The 27,873-nt window shown below is 39.4% G+C and overlaps 1 protein-coding gene across 1 annotated transcript; it reads right to left on the reverse strand.

Annotated features, from left to right (window-relative positions):
* Nucleotides 1–124: 124 nt before the first annotated feature.
* usp12b (ubiquitin specific peptidase 12b) lies at nt 125–27,873 on the reverse strand. Its single transcript, XM_049569324.1, has 10 exons — nt 27,726–27,873; nt 20,335–20,415; nt 20,075–20,158; nt 18,218–18,347; nt 17,306–17,610; nt 16,899–16,975; nt 16,620–16,703; nt 13,425–13,622; nt 12,599–12,677; nt 125–6,421 (listed from the first exon to the last, which is right to left on the reverse strand). The coding sequence occupies exons 1-10, from the start codon at nt 27,771–27,773 to the stop codon at nt 6,320–6,322; spliced, it is 1,188 nt and encodes a 395-aa protein (XP_049425281.1). The 5' UTR covers nt 27,774–27,873; the 3' UTR covers nt 125–6,319.

A 27,873-nucleotide genomic window follows, 5' to 3' on the forward strand; every position in this document is an offset into this window, starting at 1 on the left:
TTTAAATACTGTCATCACAGTTAATGTGAAAATTTGTCCTTAAAACTAAACTGAAATCCTTCCTCATCAATATGTCAACCGTAAACTGAATACTTAGATAAAACAAAGAAGACAGTCCAGATCATTCCATCTTAAAAACCAGTTTGTTTTATTTCAAACAGTTTGGACACCATCAGAACCAGCCGTCATTCCCAAACTTCACTGCATCTACATGTATTCAGAATGAACTTCAGACAGCAGTATGTGCAGCAGCAGCCTCGACAAACACTCACAACTCAAGAGAATGATTCAATTGTTTGTCCTTCAGATCTGTCCGTAGCTGGAACTGAGAAGCCCCAGACTGTGCGGTTTCATGGCCAATTAAATGTCTGCTGCAAAAACCAGCTAAAACATTTCTGTGTCTCAGACTGGTGCTAAAATAAGAACAAACCGTTCAGGAAAAGACTCAATCACCTTGATTGTTTTTTACCCCCAGTCTTCTGAACTTCAGTCTCAGTCAAGGAGCAGAATACGAACTTCATAATGGAGTATTTTACATAAACTGATGCATAAACACAACTTACTTTTCTAAAAGTTTGAATCCAATGTGCAAAACAATCAAGGAGTCTGAATCTTTTCTGAGCTGTTTGGATCCTAAGTTGATAGCCATTTGGTTTGTGTCTGTGAGGCTGCTGCCACCTGGCACATGATTTAGTTGCAACATACAATATCAGAGTGTTAATGACACATTCAGTCACTTTTCCCCCATCACAGACTGGGCTCTAAACATTTACATTCTTGGTGAGTCTGAAAAGGGGGAGTGATGTGGACAACCGAAGCCCTAAAGGGACATTTCAGATTTCAGAGGACAGAACAAGTCAAACTGTTAAGGAAAAATCCACTTGCAAATGTCAGTTTTTATTTAATTAGGTATTCTGGGACAAAATGTCACAACGCTAATTATCAGTTTAACGTAGCAAGAGTGGAGCCATGTATCAAAGTTAAGTCATTTTTGAGTCCAGGACTCAGAGAAAGAAAACTTTACATTTAATGCTTGGTGAAATTAATTGCCAATTTCGTACTTTTTGAAGAGTCAATGTCATAATTTTACTTATAGTACTCCAATTTTGATTTGATTTTTGTTAATTTCCTAAGTTTGTACTTATTTTTTAAAAATATTTTTAAAGGTTTTTCTTTTTCTTTTTTTTGAGATAGAATTTAAAAAAAAAAAAAAAAAAAAAAATCCAATACTGACATATTTGCTGATATGTGTTCAGTGGAACATTTTACAATTAAAGGATAAACTCATCTCACCCTACAACTTCAACTTTATTTTGTCCCTAGAGGGCAATTAGTAGTCCTGCAGTCTTTCCGTATGTGTCAACTACATTTGACAAGTTACTCACAGGAAAAAGTAAAAATCAAATTATAACAGGTTGAGAGAGAAAAAGAAAAACTAACCAACAGTTGTTTTGTACTCTAAAGTGGATTTTTCCTTTTACACAGTAATACACAGAACAGTTTTTGGTCAGTTACTTTCTGCACAGCAGTTTCTTGTACGGGAACTTCTTCAAAATAAGTGTATGTGAGTAAAATCAGTCAGTTTCCTGTGCACTATAATGTGATCAGTCAGATTACATATGAGCTCACTTTGGGGCTGTTTGGTTTAGGCTGCCTGGGACGCCAGATGGGTGGGGCTTGTTACTTTTTGAGCACCAGGCGTGTTGGTTCGTTACCAGAATAAAAGTATTTTGAGACATAACATCCACTAACATTTTTGATCTAGGTCTGCCGATTATTTCAAGCAAGCAATTATTTATATTCCAATAATAACATCTGTATTTATGTACACATCAACATCTCTCGTCACACACTCCCAAAATTAAACCAAAATAATCTTCAAAATATCCAGAGCTGCCTACACAAGAATGGTAGACTAGTAAAATTAGTGAAATATATCAAAAACAAGTGAAACATCTAGGAAAAAGAAGATAAACATAAACATTCAGAATAATAATAATATTTATAGTATTTAAATTAAAAAAAGAGCCTTGTTTCAACATGGTTTCCAACGCTTTGTCTAGTCAAAAAACTTCAACCAACACATGTACAGTTTTGGTTCCCATAATTTCCATGAAACTGCATTTCATTAAAAAACAGAATCATGACCAGCTCCAAACTGAATCTGTGGACTTTCACCCCCCAGATAACGTGCTTTTGTGCTTGTTTTCATTCATTTACACGAGTAAATGGAAAAATTTTCTCAAAATGCTTAAAATATAAACACACCATATATGAAAGTAACTCTGAAAGGAGTCCACAGTTTTTGTTGGTGCCTGGATATAACCCGTAAACTACGATTTCTGACTTTCAGAAATTGCAGAACTGAACCCCAAAAATTCAGCACCGCCCGAAAACATCATCCTTCATGTAGGTTAATTGAGCTCAAGAGCAGCACAGACAGGAAATGGAAATAGTGTTGACTTTAAAAACCTGTTGATGAAGTGAAACGTTTGGGACACGTCATCTGTAGTCGCTCTATTTCCGCCTTTCGAAAACTGAGTAAGTTAGATTAAGTAAGTCTAAGTAAGAGAGGTGGGGTACACCTTGGACAGGTCACCAGACTATCACAGGGCTGACACATAGAGACACTCACATTCACACCTACGGACAATTTAGAGTCACCAATTAAGCTGCATGTCTTTGGACTGTGGGAGGAAGCTGGAGTACCCAGAGAAAACCCACACTGACACAGGGAGAACATGCAAACAGAAGGACTCAGGAAAGAGAGCGATTTCAGATTATCAAGACGTACCTGACTCCACATGGTGTTTTACAGGTCAAGCAGCAGCCCTATTTTTATTTTACTGTACAACTGTATAACATTCAGATAATAACTGACCCACTGCCCGGGCCACTCAACTACTGTAGAATATAAACACCTTTAAAGGCTACACACAGCATGTTTCCATTTACTTTCCATCTGCTGCAGCTCTGTTACAGACTGACGGGGTGAGCTTGCTTGTTAATCTGAGAGGGCGCAGTTGGGTGAAGCCTCACGAGCTTGGCGGCATTAAAAAACAAGACGAAACAAAAAACAAAAAACAACAAACAAAAAAAAAACCTACATTTGGTTTGTTTGTGCGTTAAAACAACAGAGGTGAAAAACGGAGGCTGTTGCCTATCAGAGGGCTCAAGTTTGGGAGGACGAGTACAGACTTTAAAATGTTTCTCCTTTCCTCAGCACAGTTAAAACCCATTCATTACGCTGTTTTTTTTCCCTCGGCACCAACACCACTATTTGCAGTCAATGTCAATGGTAAGTTGATGAACACAAAAATAATTCTAGTTCTGACAGTCAGATAATTGTTACCTCACTAAAAAATTCTTTGAAAGTTTATTGGTTACAGCTTCTCAAATGTGAAGATCTGGTGTTTTCTCTGTTTTCTGTCACTGTAAATTGAATCTTTTTTTGTTTGTAGGAAAAACTAAGCTATTTAAAATAGCTAATCAATCAATCACAGAAAAAAAAAAAAAATACTGATTCAATCAACGCCAATTAATCGTGTTCCGTAGTGCCCTTTGACCCGGTGCATCATCGAAGGCCACAGTGGCTTTGTCACATGATGGAGGCAGATGAGACGATGCTGCTTGGCCACGTGAATGGAACATTTACATTTAAAAAATGCCCAGATGGAAATGTTGATAGGAGCACCATTCTCTGCAGTAAGGAATTTTTGTACGCTTGGTGTACTTAAAGCCTGAAATATCACCTCAACGCAAAGCACTTAGCAGCGAACCCGGAGGTCCAAGCTAACACAGCCTCTGATGCTAACACTAGCAGCTAGCCTCGTCAAGCCTGTCTCGACCAGGCCTTCAGACGCGAACTGAGTAAGTCTACCTGGGATCGACTGACTCATAAAAATTCATGAGAATTTATTTAGACAAATTAATCACAGAGCATGTAGTTAATTTGATTTTTTTTTTTTTTTTTAACAGTCCTAACTTATAAAACATACCCTTCGGTCTGAGAAAATAAAATGTGCATTTTTAAGTTTTCTGAAATTTTATTGACTAATTACATTGAACAAACAGCAATAATGAAAACAATTGTTAGTTGTAGCCCTATTACATTACATTTAATCTCTTCAGGAGCATATTTGTAGATCTGTGATTAATAATAATGCCAACTGTTATTACCATTAAATTACTTCACAATCTACTGAAATATCCTGTAAGAGACCTCAAGGAGCAGATAAAACTTTTGCATTCCATTTTTTCTATTTTTAGAAGTTGATAAAATGCATTTATGATATGGCTGCTACTAATAATTATTTTCATTATTCCTCATTGATTTTTTTTATTAAGGGATTTAAAATTTTCAAAGAAAATTCCAATAGCAGAAGAAGACTTTCAGTTTTTTGTGTGGCACAATCGTGAAAAAGGCCCAAAGGGTTTGAATTTACAGTGATGAGAGAAAGAGAAAACCAGCCTCACATTAGAAAAGCTGCCTTTCCTGCGCATTTTCATCTGTTACATTATTTTTTAAGAGAATTAGTCATCATGACATCAAAAGTTATTACCATCCTGGTCTCTCTCCTATTGTGCTGAATTAGATTTTAAAAGACACGGAGGAGAGGAATCCATTTTAAACCACTGAGACAAACATCAGACAGAGACAGTCTCACTGCACTAAATACACCACATCTTCAACCGGCAGCGGACGCGCTCCTCATCAGCAGACCGTTAGCATCTCTTGGCATTACTGAGGGCTTCCAATTTAAGATTCTGGAGTGAAAAACATGTTATGTAAAAAGGTCTGACTGCCTGCCAGAGCTGCAGCTGCAGGAGAAACACTTGAGCCAGAGTCGAAATTTGCCAGCGCGTGCTTGGTGGCTGATATAATGAGGTGCAGTGAACCAGCTGCAGCACGGCAGATGTATGGAGGTGTTGAGAGTTAGCTGTCCAGAAATAAAGCTTTGACAAGACGCACAACATGCAAACATTCCACCTGTATGTAGTGTGACAGTTTGGATGCCAGTACTGACTTCAAGGAAATAAAAAGTCTCTGTATGTGTCCCTTATAAATGGTACAAATGTGCATATTCTGGCATTTTAAAAAAACTCACAACACAAAACTTTGAAAGCAAACTGCAAAAGGAGGCTGTGCTTATCAAAACCATGGAAAGCCTGCTTTAAAAAAACCGTTAGCTTATGTTGTTTAATGGTGAAACACCTGACCGCCCTTCGCTCAAAACTTGTTCCAACTGTGGCACCAAACATGACCCGTAATGGCACGTCACACCAGGAAATTAAAAACTAAAAATTTTGCCAGCCACTTTCACTCATTGCTTTCTGCAACACATCTGGGAGGCTCATTATTTTTGTTTATTAGTATTTATTTAGATGTTTTAAAAGGATTGGAACAAACAGATTTTGGCTGCAATTTACAGAAAACCTTCTTTCAGTGTAATTAATACAACGGAAGTGCTTAAATCAGATTAATTTGGGATAACTTCTTAGTTAAAAACAAAAATAATGAGTCCCTCTATCAGATGGCTGGTTTTCATTTCACGCTCTGCCTTTAACACTATCTGTTATTAGCACCACTTCATGATACTAACACTGCAAACTAGCAACTGCATCACCGCGTCGCGCTCCGTGCACACGTTCAAGTTCTTCAGTCACCAAAGGTAGTGTCAATGGTTTTGTTATGACAGGTGGGACTTTTTAAAATGGCTGTAAGACATTAGTTTCTCTGTCTCCAGAATTTTCTGGGGGGTGAACACATGATACTTGTGTGTTAGCGTAAAGCTAATTTAGCACGGTATAATATACACACACCAAAAAAAAAAAAAAACGCTAAAGAAGACTGTGATGACACTGATGGTTACCGTGACAAGGAGGATTACAATCCTGTGTCTCATCAGAAACAGTTGATTGATTACTCTGCATCGCCTCAACAACCTCAAACTGCTTTTACCTCCAGAAATGGACCGCTGTGCGCCTGGCGATGTCAGCCTCTTGGATTGGTGTTACTCAGTCTTCCCAGCTGATGCCCCAGTGCAAAGCGAGTGTTACAGATTCAGCCATCTTGTTTTTTTATTAAGGTGCTTTTTAGCAGTGTGGGCTCAGAGGATTTGAACGGTAGTAATCCAGGAGGCTGGCACGCGACCTGCACAAGTCTCTACCGATCCGAGTGGCGCTCCAGTGCAAAGCTCCGCCTGCAGGAAATAAAGCCTGGATACTTATGTGAGCGTACTGGGCGGAGCCGGTGGCAGCCATAAGCGCCTCCCCCTCTGCTGAGTGACAGTCTGTTGGGGATTTACCACTGGCTGGTTCAGTCTCTGGACTGGTAGAACAGGATGTATCCTGACTCAGAGTTCTTGGAAATGTCCGACGTCAGACCGTAGAACTCCTCGATCGCCTGCGCGTCAATTTTCTACAAGAGAAGAAGAAACATTGTTAGACTTTGGACACAGACAGCGTAGGGATCTTTGACACAACTTCACCTACTTACAAGGTGCATGAAGAAAGTAAAAAGTCTAGAGAGGTCAAAACTCACAGTTTACAGAACAAACCATTTTGACTTGTGGCCTTCAGCCCAGTGAGCTAATTCATTTGACCTTCTTTGTTCTTAAAAGTAACGACTTCTTTTTTCACATAACATGAGCGTTTTCTTGACAATTCGATGGCAGCTGTGTTGCTGCTTTGTCATGTAGCTCAGCATTAGATTAATGAGCAGGCAGAAGAAGAATACAATGAGTGTTTGGTAAATGGGCTCTGTGATCTCACTGTTGTGTGACACGATGGCTAGTAGCAGCCAGCGTCCCGTCTTTCCAGGGGACAATAGAAAGCACATTTGGGATGAACAGAGATCTTCCCTGAGATCCATTCGTGACAAAAGGATGCAGTGAGCTCACAATCGTCGCGTTCGAGCAGGCAACCTATTGTTCCCTGATAATGCTACATTGTGAATCCGTGTTAGCGTTAGCTGTTATTAGCTGATGGCCTCAACTCACAGCTCATGGAGGTTGCGCTGAGTTACATAATGATGCGTTCAAGCTCTATTCAGTAAAAATGAGTCCTTGGGGAAAGTAAATTATCATGTTCTCATGCTATGTTCAATGTAATCTTGTAAAATGTAGTTTCTGGTGGGAAACATGAATAAATACAGTTGTTTCAAGGAGAAATTTGTTGATGTTTTCACAGCAATATTAAATATGTGTTAGAAAGGAATTTATGATATATCATATAGAGGAAAATTGCTTTTGAAACCATTATTTTTTTTAAAAAGATGATGCCAAATTGTTATTTCAAACATCAGTATCAACCCAGAATTTCAAAACTGGTGCATCCTTGTTCTGAATTATTCTTAATTTCACATGAAAAATAAAGTTATTGCCAAAAGTAATGAGGGTTTGAATGTAAAATGTGTACATTTGTGACCCATATCCATCATGCAATGAAAGTGAATTAAAAAAAGCACGGGAACAGCTGACAATAACTCAACATTTATCATGTATTAGGGAGCCAAAAAGTTTTACCACAAGTTGATATCCTTTTTATATATTCACTTTGCTTAACCCATCAGAGAAGCATGATATTCTTGACACATATTTGCAAACAAAAAACACATTTCAGACTTCACCACCTTGGTAAACCTTTTTATAAACATGACCTTAAGTCTTTGTGTGAGCACAACATAAAATCCTTCCCTTTAGTTAACAGCTGTGCTTTTGAACTTTGCTGTGTAACTGTTTCATGGAGGCTTTTGTTTTTATTTGCTACCGAATCTCCATTTAGAATCGAATATGTTGACAATGAGTATCTTGAGATTTGACCCTGACAACTGTTTCATATTTGGTGTAGCAACTTTGTCCAAAGAGAGACAGAGTGGTGTTGAAAACAAATTGCACAAAACATACTTTTGGATGGGTGTTGAAAGAGAACTGGCTACAGGTTTTTAAAAGTCAGACAGCTTCAATTCCAGGTGGAAAGACAAAAAAAAAAGACAGATAAGCAAAAAGACAGATTTAAGAAAGAGACTGAAGGCTGGAATACAAAGCAGTGAGACAGAGTAAATCTCCACAAACCATAAAAAAAATGATTTGTTTGTGTTTCTGCTCTGCAAAGTCAGCGGAATCTTCCAGAACTTGGTCAGTTTCTGGACCAGATGTTCATCTGGGCCTCCGTCCCATCATAGTGGAAAAATACACTGGTGATGAGGATCAGTTTTAAACATCAGTCCTTGATGACTCTGACTGAGCAGTTTCCTCTGAATTCAAACAGCAGGGTGACTTCTCCCACTGACGGGGAGATTCAAAGTAAAATAAACCATTTTAATTGGGCCAAGCTAGAACTGTTGCCAAACTGGTGCCATACTCAGACCAAAAAGAGGCAACAAAATTGAAGATTGTAAAGTTTGGGCGCATATAGAAATGCTTGTAAAAGGAGCACTGCATGTTTTAACCCTTTCACCACAACCACACTGTTGCGTTTTAGACATTTAAATCTATTTTTCTGTCGTTCCAAAATGCCATTGATGTCCATTAATTACTATCTTAGCACTAGCAGGCAAACATGCTTGAGTTGTGGGATCACAGTCTACACATAGTCTGTAGTAATTTCTGTCAAAGTTATATCATTGTGATATAATGCTATTAGTGCTGGGTAATATACTGATACAACAATACTGTGATGTGAGGCTAGATATCATCTTAGAATTTGAATACTGTGACATTGTAAGTGGTTTTAACATTCATTATTGTAAGTGATGTAACTTTCTGAACTTACCAGACTGTTCCAGCTGTTTTCCTTTACCCACTTAGTCATTATATCCACATTACTGATGATTACTTATCAGAAATCTCATTGTGTAAATATTGTGAAAGCACCATTAGTCAGCCCTATAATATCATCACAGTAACAACAGAGGTATTTGATCAAATTATTTTCTCCATATTGGCCAGCTCTAAATGCAGTGCAGAGAGTGTAGATAAGAGACGATGAGCACTTTACTTGCATTACTCAGCAATGATAACATTAATGCAGACTTACTGTAATAGACCAGTCAAGTTTCAAAAGTCTGCTAATTGATTCTTATCACATACAGGAATAATGGAAACTGTTAGCTGAGTGCCATCACACATGCTAGAAGGATGTCAGAGTGTGTTGTTTCTATGTAGGCTGCCATGTTTTCTCCTGACACCACATCAGAGCAGAGAATAGATGGTTTTACAGAAGAAACTGCAGGGGATCAGAAATTTCATGGCAACTACTCTAAAATTAAATATTAACATTTTAGTAGCAGATGAGAGAAAGACTAAAATAAGTTGCTTTTTATAAAGTAGTAGTAAGGTAGGCGATAGTGGAGCAAGTGTAATAGCACAGTAGCAGTAGAAGTAGTAGAAAATATAGTAGTAGAAGAGGAGATACTAGTAGTAGCAGAAACACAAACAGAAAATGTTGTAGTCAAAAATTTACTAGTAGTACCAACAGAAGAGTAGCAGTAGTAGTTGTAGAAGAACTTGTAGAAGAAGGAGTAGTAATAGTAGAGTAGTAGTAATAGCGGAAAAAGTAGCAGTAGTAGTAGAAGGGGAGGTAGTACAAGAGTAGTGGTAGTAGAAGAAGTAGTAGTAATAGCAGAAGAAACTCATAGTACTCGTAGTAGCAGGAAAAGTAGTATTAGAGGAAAATGTAGAAGGGTAGCAGTAGTGGTATTAGAGGTAATCGCTGTGGAAGAAGTAGCAATAATAGTAGTAGAAAACTAACGGTAGTAGAGGATGTAGAAGAAGTGGTAGTAATAGTAATCGTGATAGAAAAGTTGTATTAGTAGCAGAAAAGCAGTAGTAGAAGAAGAAGAAGCGGAGCAGGCGAAATTAGTGGGAGAGCCTAGGAGAGAGTAGTAGTAGTAGTAGTTGTTGAAGACGTAGCAGTAATAGCAGTTGTAGTAGAAGTAGGAGTAGTGGAACAGGGTATAGCAGAAGTGTAAAGCGTAGAAGTAGAGAAGTAGAATTAGCAGTAGTAGTAGAAGAAGTAGCTGCAGTGGTAGGAGTACTAGTAGTAGAAGAAGAGTGGCAGGAGTAGTAGTGCTAGAAGATGAAGAAGCAGGAATCATAGAAGAAGAGAAAGTAAAGGGGTGGTAGTAGTAGTAGTACTAGTAGTAGTCATAGAGGAAGTAGCAGTAATAGTAGTACAAACATCGTAGTAGTAGTAGTAGTAGAAGATGAGATAGTAGAAGAAGTAGTTGTAGAGGAAGTGGTAGTAATACAAGAGTCGTAGTAGTAGTAGCAGAAAAGTAGCAGTAGTAGAAGAAGCAGAGTAGTAGAAAGTAGTAGTACAAGAGGAGATACGAAGTCATAGAAGAGGAGATGAAGAAGTGATAGAAGTAGTAGCTGTAGAAGAAGAAGAAAAAGTGGAAGGGTAGCAGTAGTCGAAGAAGTAGTCATAGAAGAGGTAGTGGTAATAGTAGTAGAAAAGTCGTAGTAGTAGAAGATGAGATAGTAGAAGAGTAGCAGTAGTAGAAGGTTAAGTAGTCACAGAGAAAGTGGTGGTAGTAGTAGTAATAGTAATATAAGAGTTGTAGCAGTAGCAGAAAAGTACTGGTAGATGAAGAAACAGAGTAGTAGAAAGTAGTAATCCAAGAAGAGATAGTAGAAGAAGGAGTCATAGAGGAAGTGGTAGTAATAGTAATAGAAGAGTTGTAGTAGTAGCAGAAAAGTATTGGTAGATGAAGAAACAGTAGTAGAAAGTTGTAATACAAGAAGAGATAGTAGAAGAGTAGTAGTAGAAGTAGCTGCAGAAAAAGTGGTAGTAACTATAGACGAAGAGCAGCTGCAGCAGTAGAGATAGTAGTAATAGTAGAAGACGAAGAAGTAGTAGTCGTACAAGAAGAGAAAGTAGAGGGGTAGCAGTAACAGTAGTAGAAAAGTCAGTAGTAGTAGAAGATGAGACAGTAGAAGAGTAGCAGTAGTAGAAGAAGTAGGCTAGTTGTAGAAGAAGTTGTAGTACTAGTAAAAGAAGCTGTAGTACAAAAGTATTAGTAGAAGAAGAAGAAGAAGAAATAATTCCATAACTTGGATGAATACAGTTTAAACTAAAAGAACAGCTAAAGCAGGTACGTGCTGAGCATGAGACATGGTGCTGAGAGGGAAAGAGCAAAGAGGACAAAGCAGCTAAACATTATTCTCATTCCAGATCTTGTCTACGAGGCTTCGGGCTAATCCTGCACTCTAATCTGACGCAGGTATCTACTTCTTTCTGTTTTCTTTTCCCCTTTTATCTTCTTACATTTCTTCTTTGTAAATGCTTTCATCAAACCTAATATTGCTCTAATTTTGTCCTGATTGCTAAGCCCATTTTAACCCATAATTCAGCAAAGGTTAAGGTATCTAGGTCGGCCCGTCCTAGGAAATCCAGACACAACATAGGGATTGCCAGGATCTACATGGAGTCTGGAAGGAGAGCTATTTGACATTCCTGTCTGGTGAGGAAGAAACTTTGGACATCTGATGGGTTAATTTATCTTTGCTTGATGTTTAAGCAATAAGACAGTTAATTAAGCTTCCTGAGCTTTTATTTTACTTTTACAAAATACCGCTTTTTATACACTGATCTTCTGTTTCTATCAGATTTTTTTTGTTTATTTTGAGTTGAGACTAAATACCAAGAAGTACAAAGTTTTTTCTGCCTGTTCTTTTAACCCTTTAAACCACGGCCAAACTGGCCTGATTTCTTTCAAAAACATGGGAATAAGGCAGCGAGTAACTAAGATGTGACCCTAAAAATTTGCAAGAAATAGGTAAAAAGAGAAACTTAAAAACAAGAAAATTAGTAAAAACAAAAAAAGAAAGAACATAAAAAGCAAACAAAAAAGAAATCACCTGGAAATTGCTTAAAAGTTCTTTTTTTCTGTATTTTTTTATATAATTTTCTGAATCTATTTATTTATTTTTTTGCAATTTGTGAGACATTTCTTACCAAATTTCAAGGTTCAAAGCCTTCAGTACTTGCGAAAGGTGTCTAAAAGCAAAAGAAGAAAAGTGATGTCGCTCTAGGTTTCATGAGGTTAACTACCTTACAGATCTCAGATACTATGGTCATATAGCTTACACCTTTTTTTTAAATTACATTTTGCTCCCTTATTCCATTTATTCTACAAAGTTTCTATTGTTTTTAATTGCTTTGTTCTAAGCCTTTTTTTTTTGTAAATTTTGTATCTGTTATCATCAATGTTGTCTCTTAATTCTGCTGAAACTTTTGTTTAGTGGTGTTCTATAAACAGTTACTCTTCTGGGATTTATTTGCTAATGTATAAAATAAGAAAACAATTGAGATAACATAACATTGCAACAGCAAAGTATAAAACATAAAACAGATCTTTGTATAGTGAAGGCTCAAGGAAATAAAGCTCAGGATGTAAGACTGTATTGAACTAGATGCTGAAGAATGTAATATGGCACATTTAAAGTGGGGACTGGTTACTGGATGTATTCGTAATTTGAAGACATCCAGTTCACTAGAAAATGAACAAATACTACAAAGAATTTAAACTGAATGCGGTTGTAAAAAAAAAAAAAAAAAGACAAAGGAAACATAATTATAAAATCTCTCTTACCTCTACGATGTCGTCATCAAACAGCAGCCAGAAGCCATGGCTCTTGACGATGGTGATGTAGTGTCCGCGGTTGGGACCACTGCAGAGAGGACGAACATTATGAAAGTATTAGCAGAAAGTCATGACAGCAGCAGCTAATGGTTGTCTCTTATTCCCATGTAAAGATATAAATGGGGATGCTCCTATCAAGGCACTGGCAGAGGAAAAAACATGAAATAATTGCTCTAAAAACAGCATTTACTGTTGAATCTTTTATACAGGGATGTTTTAATTTTGAATGAGTAAAATGCTGACATCAACAGACTGAAGCATATCAACCCTTTGTGTTTACACACAATGTTTATCCACCTGAGAAAAGCACCGCAGGAAGATTACATCAAACTCCTCTGCAAGCTGAAGACAATCCAGCGACTAATAAGTTGCATATGCTCACTTACAAATCAGCTGACGTGACCTGATCAACCTCAGAAAACAGCAGCAAGTCATCTTTGCAGTATATCTACGCATCTGCTACCTCTTCTATTCAGTTTTTATTCTTATATTTATGTTTTTATGTTGTTTGTGATGCCATTTCATTTTTCAAAATATATCCTAGAGAAAAGAGTCTCTTATTAAAGCCAGCACACAATTTTATTTTCAACATTTCTTCTCTGTTTTATTGCTTCTGTCTTTATCTTATATTATTGCTGGGTATTTTATTGTATTATTTCAAATGTCTGATTTTAGTTGCCTTATCGCAGAGGGTTTAGACTTTCTTATACACCTTCAAAAACTATCCTCTCCAAGAGAATGTAAGAAAAAAATTGAGGATAACAGAAGAACCTACCTGCCACAGTGTACAACGACAGCCACCAGGTCGTACATGCGGTCGGGGTTGGTGGCGTCCCCGGACGTGTTGAAGAGGCGGAGCTCCAGGGGGAAGACGACGCGATAGGACAGTTTGGTGTAGCGGTGCAGCTGGTCCATGTATTTAAAGCGCTTCAGGTGGAGAGCAAGGATCATCGGTAGCTTCTTTACCCTCATCCTGAGAGACGGAGAGACAGAGAGAGGTTTTTGAGATATGATGACACTGACATTATCTCTGAACTGAACTAAATACAAAGAAGATGTAAAAATCAAGGACAACACAAAGTGCACAGCTTATAAAAGGTCAGCGGAAAAACACCAGGAGAGAATCGTGCAACGACAGGCAGCAAGGGCAGTGTGTCCCCGAGAAAACCTTAGAGAGCTAAAAGCTTTCCATGTTGACACCATTACGGCTCCAGACCCCATATCAGGAACAAGAAGTGTGTTTTTAGACGCCGTGCGCTCCTCCTAATTTGGCCGAAACCTTTGGCTCGTGCTCTTGCAGCATTCTGCTCAGTGTTAATGCGAGGTGCAGCCGCTGGTGACAGCATGGCCCTTTCAAGCTAATGGATGTTACTTGGTGCACTTAGCAGGCAAAAACAGTGCATGGTATGTATAAAAATACAGGACAGGCGCTTTCTACCAGTTGGTTTTTCTGTTTACAGTGTGAAAAATCTGCAGCGTCATCACATACAACTGCTGTGCAATACTTAACACAGACTTAGTAATGGGCTTTAATAAAAGGCTAATCTTGGCCCAGGTCGACTCTAAAGACACATGATGCGCTTGTTAGATTGAAACAGGAAGGCCCTGAACGGTTGCTATAGTAATATCAGATGTGGTTTAGGGGTACCTTCTATTGGAACAACCTTGAACCATATTCATCCGCTTAGAAAAGCTGAAGAGCGCTGGTGCTATATATACAGCTGCGTGACTGCGGTTAGAGCCGCCCCTGCACATGTATATAGAGATAATGTGGTCATGCTGATGGAAGATCACATAGCAAAGAGCAACTATTTTCAAATGCCCCAAATCTCTTAACCCTTCCACGTGGTTAATAAAACAACAACAACCGCCTTAAAGCTTTGTGTTCAAAAGTAGCTTTTTTAGACCTTTTCAAGATAAATCTTTAGACAAATCATCTTTATCTCATTAAAGCAGTGCAGGTTATTATAAAGGCAGTTAGTGAATCTAGTCCCATGCAGAGGTAGGTTTTATGTAGGAATATTAGAGATGCACAATATTGGATTTTTTAATCGATATCCGATATGCTGATATGTAGGGTTGGGGGGGAAAAATCGAAACAGCATAGTATCACGATATTTTTGTGTAGCAGTAACGTTTTGTCACACAGTGCCAAGTATCAATACTTTATTATATAAATTATTAATATTACAAATATCAATTAAACTTTAGGTAGCCTACTAGAATAATAAAATCAATTGCTTTTTCAGGCTACTAGACACATTTTGCTGCCTAAAAGAAAAAGACTGAAGTGAGATGAACAGACTGCAAACTTCATCTTATTAGATAAAACAGACGTTAATGAAGTTTTTCTTTGGGGACATAATTCACAGTTGAAAAAACGTAATAAATCACAATATATCCCAATATATTTTATTGCAGTACATTTAAAAACGCAATAATATCATATCATGACACAAGTATCGAAATAATATCCTCTGGTGACTCCCACCCCCATTGATATGTAACAACTCATTTGACCGACAACCAATACCAATATCTATATATCCAATTTTTCCCTACCTAATTTTAGTGATCATCAAGTCTCTTTTGTAGTGCAATTAATATCATATTATGCGTGCACACTCTTATCGTGATGGCCCACCAGCAGATGGAGACATGAAATACAATACTTTTTTAATGTATGTAATATTCATTCATTGTGCAAAGTAAGAAAAAGCATGTTGGTCGTTTCTGGTACTTCATTCTAAAGTCGATATTGGCCAATACCGATGACATGACAATATTATCGTGCATGCCTACAGAAAATGGTTATTAGTGTAAGTGAGTGGTGTTGTAATCTCTCAAGACAGATTCTGCAATTTACATTGTAGAATGTAAATTTGAGTTTAAACGATGCTGCGCTTTAGCCAATCACAATGGAGGGGGCGTGACCGAGACGTGCAGGTGTCCCCAGGAAATGTGTACCTACAGAAACAGCAAGCTCCGCGTCCATAGCAACCGCTCCACCCAAAACGCCGTCTCATCAACGTGAAAAAAAAGATTTTTTGCAGCAGATGTCTGAGTTACAACATGATTGAGCTAACTGGAGTAGTTTCATGTCGTATCCGACAACGGGAGGCTTTAACAGATGACGTCCTGACGTTAGCTTTGCTAACTGTCCCTGTCAGCTGCAGCCACTGATGCTTTCTAGACATCGTGAATTCCCATAACTGAATAAATACCACACATAGCAACACAAAACTGCTTTGCTAGCTCAATCATGTAAGATACCCGCTGGAAAATATATTTTATTCACGGACAGTTTATTGAGTTATTACCTTACTTTTATACAGTCTTTGGTTAACAGCTAACGGTTAGCCCAGCTAATCTACGATAACCATATTAATTACGTGCACAAAGAAATATATTTTTTAGTCATTTATAGACTTTACAAACATCAGATTAGTCTAAACGGTGATATAGTGACGTGAAAAATGTGAGATATAGCTAAACTCTGTTGGTTTTCTACCAAAAGTATTTGCAAACAACACGGCGATTCCCTGGGGGCACCGCCGGAAGTGAAGGGCGTGAGCGATCGCCGAGGCCCCTGCACTTCTGTTAGTCGAAAAATTCCGGGCTGTGCCTCCAGAGGTAAAGGAAGAAAAAAAAAAGGGTTTTTTTGTTTGTTTGTTTTTTACCGATGGATTTCCAGATTGGTGGTGTAGTGGTAGTTGATGAGGTGGATGTATTACTCGGTAGATAGGTAGGTTACCGATGAGAAAGTAGGCATACTCTCCATATATTACAATGGCTTTTTAGCTGATAGGTGGGTAGACTGTAACTGGATAGAAAAAGAAGTGGGTATACCCCGTATACCTGAGTATACCCTCCATTACACGACTGGTGAAAGAAAGAAAGAAAGAAAGAAAGAAAGATTCTAAATCTGCACGGCAGGAAATAAAAGTAACTAGCACACGATGTCACCCACCTTTTCTGGGCTTCCTGTTTGCTGCGACACTGCTCACAGTAGTATTTGTATTCACTACATAACGTCTCTGTGTTGCTGAAGCCCCTGTTAAGAACACACACACACACACACACACACACACACACACACACACACATTTACCAACACAAATAAACAATGTTTAAAAACCTTAAGAGTCCTAATCAAAATTCAAGCTTCATCTTCGTGGGTTTCCACATCAGCTGAGCATAAAAGACTAATTTCCCTTTTCATGGACGACTGATGAGAGCTCCATGTTACCTGAGACAGTGCGTGATGGAGGTGTTCTGCTCCACGTCCACCGACAGATCCAGAAAGTCCTCGTCTTTACTGCTCACCTGCAGTGCAAGTGAAGACACTCAAGGTCACATGGATTCTCTTATTACAAAGGGAAAACAGTGTTTTGTGATGCAGCGACAGATGAGGGCACCGCCAGGTAAACACGTAAAAATGTGGAGGTGTCCTGTGGTGTTTTCTTGTAAACAAACACAATTCTTTTTACATTGTGTTAGCACAAATGTGTGTATCCTTGAGGTCCAACAAATGGCTTGAATGCCTCATAAAAACATTTGCAAAAGGAACTTTTTTTCCAAGCATTTTAAACCCAGCGTTGTTACCATTCATGTTTATGATTCTTAGTAAGTCTGTTTTTTAGGCATCTAACTTACAGCTTCACAGTTGAGGCAGCGCGTCTCGTTGGTCAGTGTTCCTTGGAAAATCTCGTGGACCCAAGTCTGTTGTGTCTCCTTTCCTCCTTCCCCTTCTCCTCCTCCTCCTCCTCCTCCTCCCTCACTTCCTCCTCCCGTCCCTCCTCCCCCTCCTCCACCTCCTCCCCCTCCTCCTCCATTCTGCACCAGTTTTCCATTCTGCTGTCGCTCCTGGCTCTTCTCCTCCTGGAGCAGGTCTGCGATGGTGTTGAGGAGGTAGTTGAGGAATTCGTGGGCGTCCTGCTGCATGTAGTTGTCAAACAGCTCTGAAAGGGGACGGACAGAGAAAACAAAAAATATGTAGACAAACAAAATCGAAAAAAAAAACAAATAGATAGTTTTAGAGAAGTGGTGGAAGGAATATAGAGAATGGTATAAATCAAGAGAAATCGAGCCAGACCAGGAAGGAAGAAAGCGAGAACAGAAAATAAACAACATCAGCATGTGTTGGCGAGGAGAAATAGAGGCAATTAAGATCTCTTCTTTCTCATCTGCTTTCCGCTCCAGGATTTTGGCTGACAATTTTATTTCCTCAGCTGTGAGATTAACTTCTCAGCTGAAATACCTCCTCCCCTCCCCTTCGTCCTTTTTCTTCCTCGCTTCTTTTCCCCGCTCTCCGCCTCGTCCCTCTCTCCCTCCATAATCAGATAACTCCTCTGTGTCACACTTAACAAATAGCTGGTGAAAGACCATTTCAGGTCTCTAATTTCTAAACACATGGTGCTGGATTGATGTTTTCCTGAGAAAAGTGGAGGAAGTCATGTGGTGAAGTTTCTGACAGGAGCAACAGCTGCACAATCTGGCAGAGCTGTCAAGTCCAAACATCCCTCTCTCCTTCCTTTCAGTACAGTATTACACTGTAACGATGCCTACCATTTTCTTTTCTCAGTCGTGAGATGAACTTCTTGGGAGGGATGACTCCGACTTTCTTCTTCTGTGTCGCAATGCTGTTGAACAGGTCGGCCAGACAGGTGAGGAGGGACTCCTTGCGACGCGGCTGCACCTACGAAGAACGAGGACACACCTGTAACTCCTCTGAGACTTCGACAAACCATAAACAACTTTCTCTGATGTACAGAGCTCTAAAGTGCAGCTGAGGTGAGGCCACGTCCGGCCTGAACCTTGACATTTTATCTAATCTACGGGAGTGATATGACAAAACCATAACACACACACAATGTGATATTAATGACCTATGAAATTTATATTTAACTCAATCAGGGTGAGAGGTAACCGAGGGACAGAACAGTCAGAGGAGGTTTTAAAGTCTCTCTCTGTAAGACAATTAAACAACAGAGAAATGGATTCTTTCCCAACAATGTTCGAAGATAAGAAACACTTTATCCAACCTGTCTTGTTTGGAAAGTTTGCCAGAGATACTAGTAATCCAAGGGAAAGATTCCTGAAGCCTGTTCGCTCATAAAAATGAAACATGAAGTATTTCCATGGAAGCATAACATACTTTAAAGTCCACATTAGTGTAGCTAATTCTTCATTCTGCTCATCACTCTGCAGTCAAGCTCTTGGACTCAATCGTAGTAGATTTCTTGAACTGTTAGCATTTCAGACTTCTTTTTGAGCTCCTAATCGCTTTCTGTTTGTTTTCACTTGTCAGAAACATGTTCCCGCAGTGGCAGCAAAGCGTATTACAGGAGCCACTGAACCTACATATTGGACCAGCAAACAATCTTTCTATTAAATCATTAGCAACCACCCACAACACACACTGACTTCTCGGGCTCTGTGCTACACAAGCCATCAGAAACTAGGCTGAACGAGTAAAACGACAATTTGTCACAGCTGTGGTTTTATTTTTGTGGCTCCAGCCATTGATTCTATCAGTTATGATAAGACTGTACCTAACAAAGTAATTACTGAGCTCTCATAATGTGGCAACCATAATAAAAATAGATTATGTTGGGGCAACAAACATCAAGGTTGATCAGAGTTATTTGGAAGAGAATATAAAGGCATACAGTGGGATAAGGATCCCTTTGATTCTTACCATAGTTGTGCACAGTTTTCCTATTCAATGGCAGATTATTAACAAAATCACAAACTTTCAGTTTTACCTCCATTGAAAGTGGCTAGATAATCTGGTTTAACTGTTGACCCTTGTCTTAACTCTCATTAATGTTGCCTACATTTTACATTTTTGAATATCTATTCTTAGGTAGAAATTAGGGGTGGGCGATATGGCCCTAAAATAATATAAAAAAAAAAAAATGTATTACATTACGAAAGATTTATAACAAAATCACTTAACGACATCGAATCCAGTGTGCGCATAGTGAGAGAGGAGAGGGAGAGATGCTGTGCTGCTGTCAGAGGAGCCGCTGACTGAGTTCCCTCTGAGTGGTAACTCTCTAAAAGAGTCTGAGAAGTCCGGGGCTGTTCACAAAACATTCAGGATGCCACAGCTTATTCCACACTACTGAAGCTGCTCCTCTTTTAGGAACCATCACGAAGCCAGTAATAATTTCGCTTTCAGCCATGCTTGCTGTTGCCGTGGGTAACCATATGATGCCAATATATCAACAAGTTGAAATATTGTGAGAATCACAACATATGCCTGGCACTAGACCGCTAGCACTGTGTAAATGTTTAGGGAGGAGGTGTGCTGGGAATGGTAATACAGCACCACAAATATAATATCCAGAAAAAGTATGGTCAAATATGAGGATAAGAACATCGCTGGATGGTAAAGCTAACATGTCTCTCATCACTTACCTTGTATGCCAAAACCTTCTCCCTGAACGGTCGACAGAAATACAGAGCCTGCAGCACTGAGTTACAGTAGCAGGTGTTGCCAAACTAGGAAAAAAAACAGAGACAGAATTAGAGACACGGAGAGAAAGACAGACACAGAACTGAGGGGAGGGGATGCTCCTGATCCTGAGATGTGTTTATGTACTGTGTTTTAGCAGTAAAGCTAGACTGCCTTTACACTAACTTAGGGGCAGCAATATGTGCTCTTAGCTGACACTTACGTTGACCAATCCAAAGTAGTGTTCATTAACGGGAAACTGTTCCGGTCCAATCTCCTTTTCCAAGGCAGAGGCATTGGCGCCCTGAAGAAGAAAAAGAGGAGAATATTTAATGATATGGTGTGTGGTTAAAAACAAAAAGATGCATGCGCAACGACACAGTACAGTAAAATAAACATTTCCTTTACATGAAATTACCCATCTGAATCCCTCCTTTGTGCTCCTGTTTCCTCCTCATTGTTTTCTGTTTTCCTGCTCTATTCTCTCTGCGCTCTGCTGGACTGTCAACCATCTGTTTGCTGCAGCTGTGTTTCCTGCTTCATTCCTCCATTTATGTTCTGATTTTCTCCGTGTAAGTCTCATTACTTATTGTATATGCTTCATAACTGCGCCAATAATCAATTGGCATCTTAATGACAGAGCTTTACCAGAATGACTCAGGACAAACCTTTAACCAAGTCACTTCTTTAATATCATTATTCAACTTGAATATCAGAGTGGTTACCTTGCTGTGTGTAAAACACTTTGAGTTACTGTCTATAGAATAGAAAACGTAGAAGAAGTACATTCTGTTACAACACATAAACACATTAATTAAAAGTATGCAACTGCAGAAATTGCACAAAAACTGGTTTGTCAAATTATGCCGGATATACCACACTGTTCTGACGTGCAGATGGTGCATTTGTTATTAAAAGGCCACTTCCTGGTTTTCTTGTATTACCCAACAGTGCCCAAAAATCCCCAAATGTACTCCCATGACTCAGCTGTCATATCTACAGCAAGCTGAAAGGGCACTTCAGGATATGAGTGCACTATCATGGGAGCACAGCAATAACATTGAGAGGAGCTTTAAAGGGATAGTGCACCCAAAAATGAAAATTCAGCCATTATCTACTCACCCATATGCCGATGGAGGCCCTGGTGAAGTTTTAGAGTCCTCACATCCCTTGCGGAGATCGGTGGGCGGAGCGAATAGCACACCTAATGGCAGACGGCGCCCCAGACTAACGTCCAAGAACACAAAATTGAATCAACAAAGTATCTCCATACTGCTTATCCATAGTGATCCAAGTGTGCTGCAGCCGCGAAGTTGTTTCGAAAAACGTCATATGAACTTTGTTTTTAGCCTCACTGAAGCCTGTAGCTCTGACTGCTTCTCTGTGCTCCGCGCTCACGTGTGCACGCTCAGGGTGATCAGTGATGCACGGTCTCTGAAGAGCAGCAGTCTCGTCAGTACTGATGTCCAGATTCTCAAGTGCAGGCATCGCCAATTCCCAGTCTGAGCAGCAAAGACTTTCCTCATCCGATGGCACTGCTTTGCATTTGAAACAGCTACACCACCCAGGTTTCCAGTGCTCAACTCCGGTATTCTGCGGCTGGCTGAGGGTTAGGCTCATGAGCTGCGGCGGCTGCTTCGTCCAGTAGCCTGAGTTCCATCCGTATACTCGGGCTCAAACAAATACGGCTCAACAAAGAAATGCTGTTCCTCCTCAATTTCAAAGTCTTCAGACATGTTGGGCTGTCCTTTGCTAAAAGACCATAGTGCAAATTATCTTTTAGCTCTGTGGTTACGTTGTCTCTCCCTGCTGTGCACGTGTCACATGATGTAAACACGGGTGAGCAAAGCTCATGCTTTCGCTGGTCTCGCACAGGCGCGCACACGTGAACGCGGAGCACAGAGAAGCAGTCAGAGCTACAGGCTACAGTGAGGCTAAAAACAGAGTTCATATGACGTTTTTCGAAACGACTTTTTATGTCGCGGCTGCAGCACACTTGGATCACTACGGATGAGCAGTATGGAGATACTTTGTGGATTCAATTTTGTGTTCTTGGACGTCAGTCTGGGGCGCCATCTGCCATTAGGTGTGCTATCCACTCCGCCCGCCGATCTCCGCAAAGGATGTGAGGACTCTAAAACTTCACCAGGGCCTCCATCGGCATATGGGTGAGAAGATACTGGCTGAATTTTCATTTTTGGGTGCACTCTCTCTTTAAGCGTGCATTTTTGTTTATTCGTTTATTTATTAATTGTTTCAACAAGCCAAACAGAATCTGAATTATACTTCAGGATTCATACTGGCTTCATATAAGCAGAGGAAATCTCAACTAGTCACTAGGCTAATTTATACAATGTAAAATGCCATAGGCATGTGCTATGTATTTGTTTGGAAAACGTGTTTAGTATAAGATAGGTGCTTTGTCAGTGAAACTTGTGAGTTGTAATGGAGCCAAATTTTGTAACTTTACCTTTGTTAAATGTTGCTGTTGTCCCTGGCTTCATATGAGTAGAGGAAAAGTCTGCTAGCTGCTAGGCTAATTTATACAATGTAAAATGCCATAGGCTTGTGCTAAAAACATTAGCATGTGGTATTTGTGGGGAAAATGTGTCCAGATAAAGACAAGTGTTTATCTGTGGCAATTGTGGCTTTGGCTTGCAACTGAAAATACAATCTTGTTTCTCCAGTCAGCCTGTCAATAACGAGACATGAATTTTTGTCCGTATCACCCAGCCCTTAAATACACCCATGAAACTGTTTAAGTCTTCATCAGAAAAGCTTAGCTCTATCAAAATCCAATGACATTTTGAGCTTGTAAAATGATGCTGAATGGAAAAAACAAAACAAAATGTGGTTGCACACAAGTGAAAAACGCTGCATCAGAAATTCATGATTTTAAATGTGAGGAGACAAAAAATTGTCAATGTCAAAATAAAAATTGTGCACAAATTACATACTTGGTGAGGTAACACCAAGACAAGAAAGCATCTGACTTTGAGCAGAAAACTATGTGTGAAAGTTCCCACACTGTGTACAACACTAAAATTGCACATGTACGTAAACACACATTTAGGGGATTTTCAAGACAAGACAATAAAGCAGTCTTTTTAAAAATAAAAATCATGCCTGCATTGTAAATGCTGAAATGACTTCCTACAGTACAGATTAAACAAATGTAGCTTTTACCACAGGAGGCTTCTGAATCATTCTCGAAAACATGACTTTCACTGTATGATGCAGTTTAAAAATCTTAGCAAACACTAAAAGAATGGCTCTGTTTTACTGCTGTAACAACATTCGCTCTCCAAAATGTAGCAGTGCTTTTTTTGGTAAATGCCAGACCATCATAAGACTGAACTTTAAAACGCAGTGAAACAAGTCTTTCAGTCATTATAAAACCTTTTGCTTCTGGATGTCATTCAGTCTGAGCTTCCAGAAATTGATTACTATATTAAGGCAGGAGAGAGGCACAGAGAGAGGAGGGGAACAGTGATGATGATGATAACAATGATGCAGCTTTTCCTTCAGGGGTGAATGACTACGCAAATGGAGCTGCTCAGTTGTTACTCATCATCACACTGCAGTCCATGTAAAGTCAACAAGAGGAGAGCAAATGAAGCCTCGGCTGAGGTTATTTATCTAACAACACCACGTCCAAACATCACAGGGTTGTAAACAAAGTCAGAGCACACCAAGACAAGCTTTCTGATGTCGGGACGGCAAACGGAGAGGAAGGCAAATATCTGCCTGGGAAAAAGGAATTAGATTTGTTCAATACGTGCTGTACACAGATGCTGGGAATTATTTATGTATTCGGCTTCGGTTTGAAGTGACAGCTTTGAAATGACTCTGTATCCTGTATTGATGGAAATGAAAGTGAACTGCCGCCTGTGCAGGGCAGCCTGAAAAACTTTTTAGACACCAGCTTCAGTGAAAACTAGATTCCAGACAGCAGGGCTAAATGACTGTTCAGTTAAGACACTGTGATCATGTTTATTCATGGTGACCATCAGTTGAGCATCTGACAGCCTTATTTTCTGATTTGAATTAAACAAACATGCTTTTTTAGAGGTTCTTGTTTTCATTTAACAAAGAAAGCTGTACAAGAATGTCAAGAATCTGTCTAAAAGGAGCACGATTACACAATAAGACAGTCGGTTGAAAGCTCCAGAAATGCTACTAAAAGGACCTCATGGTGAAACTGGTGTCATCTGCTGTTTAGAAAGTCAAGAACAAACTTTCAGTCTCAGCTTTTACAGGCAAAATAGACGAAAGCACTCAGAATAAATTGCAACTAAATGAACCTTGCCATGTGATTGTTTTGTCGACAAACAAAATCGATAAAAAATCTTGAAATATATAAAAGAGAATGGAATTCACTCCTTTGACGGGAGGAAGGAAAAACTTCCTAAAAAAAATCTAAGACTAATCCCTCTCCCTATACCCAAATTTCCATCTCCTAGTACCAATACCTGAGAAATATAAAAAAAAAAGATTTCCTATAAAATCCTTTAATATTTAACATAAGACGCAAGAGTTCTCAACTTTCAAATGACAAAATGGAAGAATAAAAAAAATCAAAAACAGCCAAAATTTTGATTTAAATATGGAAATACACTGTTAAATATTTTACTGTGCATTTACAGTAAATTGCTGGCTGATAGTTGCATTACACTTACAGTAAATGACTCATTTGTAGTAAGTAAACTGATGTGCCTTATGCCTGCATATTACTGTGATTTAGCAGTATGCTCCTGTAAAATTACTATATTTAACTGTAACCTCACAGTTAAAGGCCATTACATTACCGTGATATTACAGTATGTTCCTAAAAAACTCCTGAACATAACTGTAACTTTGGTTTATTTACATTTGATAACTGTGATTTAGCAGTATGTGCCTGTAAAATTACCATATCTGACTGTAGCCTCACAGTTAAAGCACATTACATTACTGTGATAGTGTGCTACTGTAAATAATTAACTTCAGTTTCCAGTTGATTACTGTAAATTAGCAGTAATATATTCCTGTAGAATTACAGTATTTCACTGTAATCTTACAGTTAAACGCCATATATTATTGTCATTTTGCAGTATGCTTCTGTAAAATGACTATATTTACCTGCATGAATTTCACAATACAATTCTGATTGTGGTTAAATATCACAGTGAAAGCCTGTGAGGTGATAATAATGTAATTTATTGTGAAATATTACAGTTACATATTGTAACTTGCTAGAAAAAAAATTGCAGTGTATCCTATCAAAGAATAATTACAGAAGATTAGTCATTTGCAGCCAGCCTTTAGTACCTGACAGCTCTTGATGCTCTGTGCTACACACTCATGTCAGTTGATATTAAAAAAGCGCTGAGGTTCAATCACTGTCTTGAGTAATCTGCTTATTCTATATTCCGCAAATTAGAAGCTAAAGTTGTGATATATAAGTGGTCATAGAGCTGAAAGACAGCTCTGTAAGATGAGACATCACCTGGGATTATGGCTACCTTAATATTGTGATATAAAGCTGCTGTCTTCCAGTTGTCTTTAGTGCAGACTTACAGTTAACTGATATGACTAGACTTATCATTATATAGTGCAAAGTGAAATAAACAAACGTCTCTATTGACTGTTTACTACATTTTTCTTTCTCTAAAAACACCAACAGCCATCCCAAAATGCTGCCACATTATCAAAACTGATGTACAACTGCCCAGCTCGGCTTTGTGCAGCCCTACCAGTGACTTTCACGGCTTCACCAGCGAAATTGATTTTCTGAAAAACAAATACCTTCCGGGCAGCAACTGGTAGCCTGCCAAAGTGGCAAACAGACTGAGCAAACCTGCCAGACACAGCTAATATTAAGCCTTGTTAGTATTTGTCTAGCAGGTGCTGGTGATTTGCCACAATGATGCTGGCCTTCACACTTAAAAGGGTTACAAGGCCTGTTGTGTGGTCTTTAAAACGCTGTGCATGTTCCAGCCACACAGCTCACTGTTCTCAGCACACACACACACAAACACACACCAACAGAGGCTAGTAAATTAAAAAAGACTGCAGCAGACGTCTTCGTGGCATCTGCCTAGCCGTCTGTCAGCTCTGAAAGGTGCAGCGGGCAGGAACAGGATAAGTTACAGTCAGAAGTTAATCTGCTGGCTTTAAGCTCCTCCGCTTGCTCCTGTGACTTAGCTACGCCGCAAAAGACACAAAGATGAAGCCGTCACAATAAATGCCACGAGGGCGAAGGAAGCAGTGTCTGACCTTTTTAACCTTGTCTGCTCAAACAGGTTGCTGTCCTACAACTGGGGAATGTGTGCTACAGCTAGTGTTTACAAGCATCTACCGGCTGATGGTGTCTTTGAGCACGGCTGACCCTGACCTCTGACCTCCAAGGATTTCTGTACGAGGATCAATACAGAATGATATTATTAAAGCCTTCTAAAAAGCAGCTTTCATGGGTAATTGGTCTAACTGGGCTACGGTATGAGAAGATATGTTAAACTGCTGACACATAAGAAAAAAAGAGGCACAAGCACTCTTACCTTTAAATTAACTTATCTTTTACATAACCTTACAAACACTCACACCGTAACGGCCTCTTCAAGTTAAAAGTGTTGCTAATTTTGGGAACCAAAACCTGAACATTAGCAGTTTAGAGGAAACATTCAGGGTGTATCCCATGACAGGAAATGCTAAATTTCTTCATTGGTTACACATTAAGAGACAGCAATGTCAGCTGGCTGAGGTGTTGACATTCACTGACCATGGAAATGTTTAGTTATTCTTTACTCTTGTATGTGCAACAGCTATAAAAACAATAAAGAAGCTACAATAAAGGATATAAACTTGGATTTGTGTCTGTGTGGGCAAACAACACTGGACAAGCAGGCTTAGCAGTCCTATGTTTCCAGACAAGTGTCTCTTGATGTAAACTTTAATTAAAAGAGATTGCTAGGGGTTGTTTTCGCACTTTCGCTTGCAACAAGAGCCAAGGGTTGTATGTTTTAAATACAATTTGAATGATAAAAATATATTCAGCCACTGCAGAGATATTAATGTCTAAAGCCAGGGAAACTGTGTTGCCCACAGATTGAGGGCGTAGGTTTCAAGTATAAGCTGTAGGTGGGTGATTCTGACATGTTGACCCAGGGGAACATACACTTAACATGTGACCTGGTGGAAAACACTACTGGGAACTTAAAAGCCTTTAAAATGTCTCCTTAATAAGTCATAATAACGGGATACTGGAGTGGGGAACACAGGACCCTGGGAGCAGAGATACGCTTCCAGCTAAGCTAGCTAGTTTTCGCCCGTTGGTCAACCCTGCCCTTCTCGCGTAAACAAACGACAAGCTGGCTAATAAACTCCCAAACAAGCTTATTTAATATCTTCCTGTTTATTAAGCTGACCCGGGGTGTGTGCGGAGCTGGGGAGCTCACTGTTAACACGTTACAACTTTCTGGAAACCACTGTGTGTTATTATCATGCTGCCCTGTGATGTTAGCAAACAGGCTAAGCTCAGCAGCTAGCTGTCGCTGTCCTGGCTCACGAGCCCGGGCACCGGACAGAGGCGCGGCGCACGGATACCAACGGTAAAGCCGAAAAACAGCTCCTTACCATCGTACAAATCGAGGCGATCTTTCGGACTGTCATCAGTATTTCCATCCGTAAGCCGCCATGTTGGACCGAACCCCGATGTTGAAATAATCAGAGCCGATGCGGCTGCAGAGTTCCGGGAGAGCCGTCTGCCCTGTTGGTTAGTGCC

The sequence above is a fragment of the Epinephelus fuscoguttatus genome, linkage group LG23 (assembly GCF_011397635.1).
Source record: "Epinephelus fuscoguttatus linkage group LG23, E.fuscoguttatus.final_Chr_v1".
NCBI lineage: Eukaryota > Metazoa > Chordata > Actinopteri > Perciformes > Serranidae > Epinephelus > Epinephelus fuscoguttatus.

What these genes read in the sequence shown, in the direction of transcription:
- usp12b (XM_049569324.1), bottom strand. Translation starts at nt 27,773, where the DNA reads ATGGAAATACTGATGACAGTCCGAAAGATCGCCTCGATTTGTACGATG. An exon ending in GCTGCCTCAACTGTGAAGCT is followed by an intron (nt 16,976 to 17,305) that starts GTAAGTTAGATG and finishes CTTGCACTGCAG; the next exon opens with GTGAGCAGTAAAGACGAGGA. An exon ending in GTCGTTGTACACTGTGGCAG is followed by an intron (nt 12,678 to 13,424) that starts GTAGGTTCTTCT and finishes TCCTCTCTGCAG; the next exon opens with TGGTCCCAACCGCGGACACT.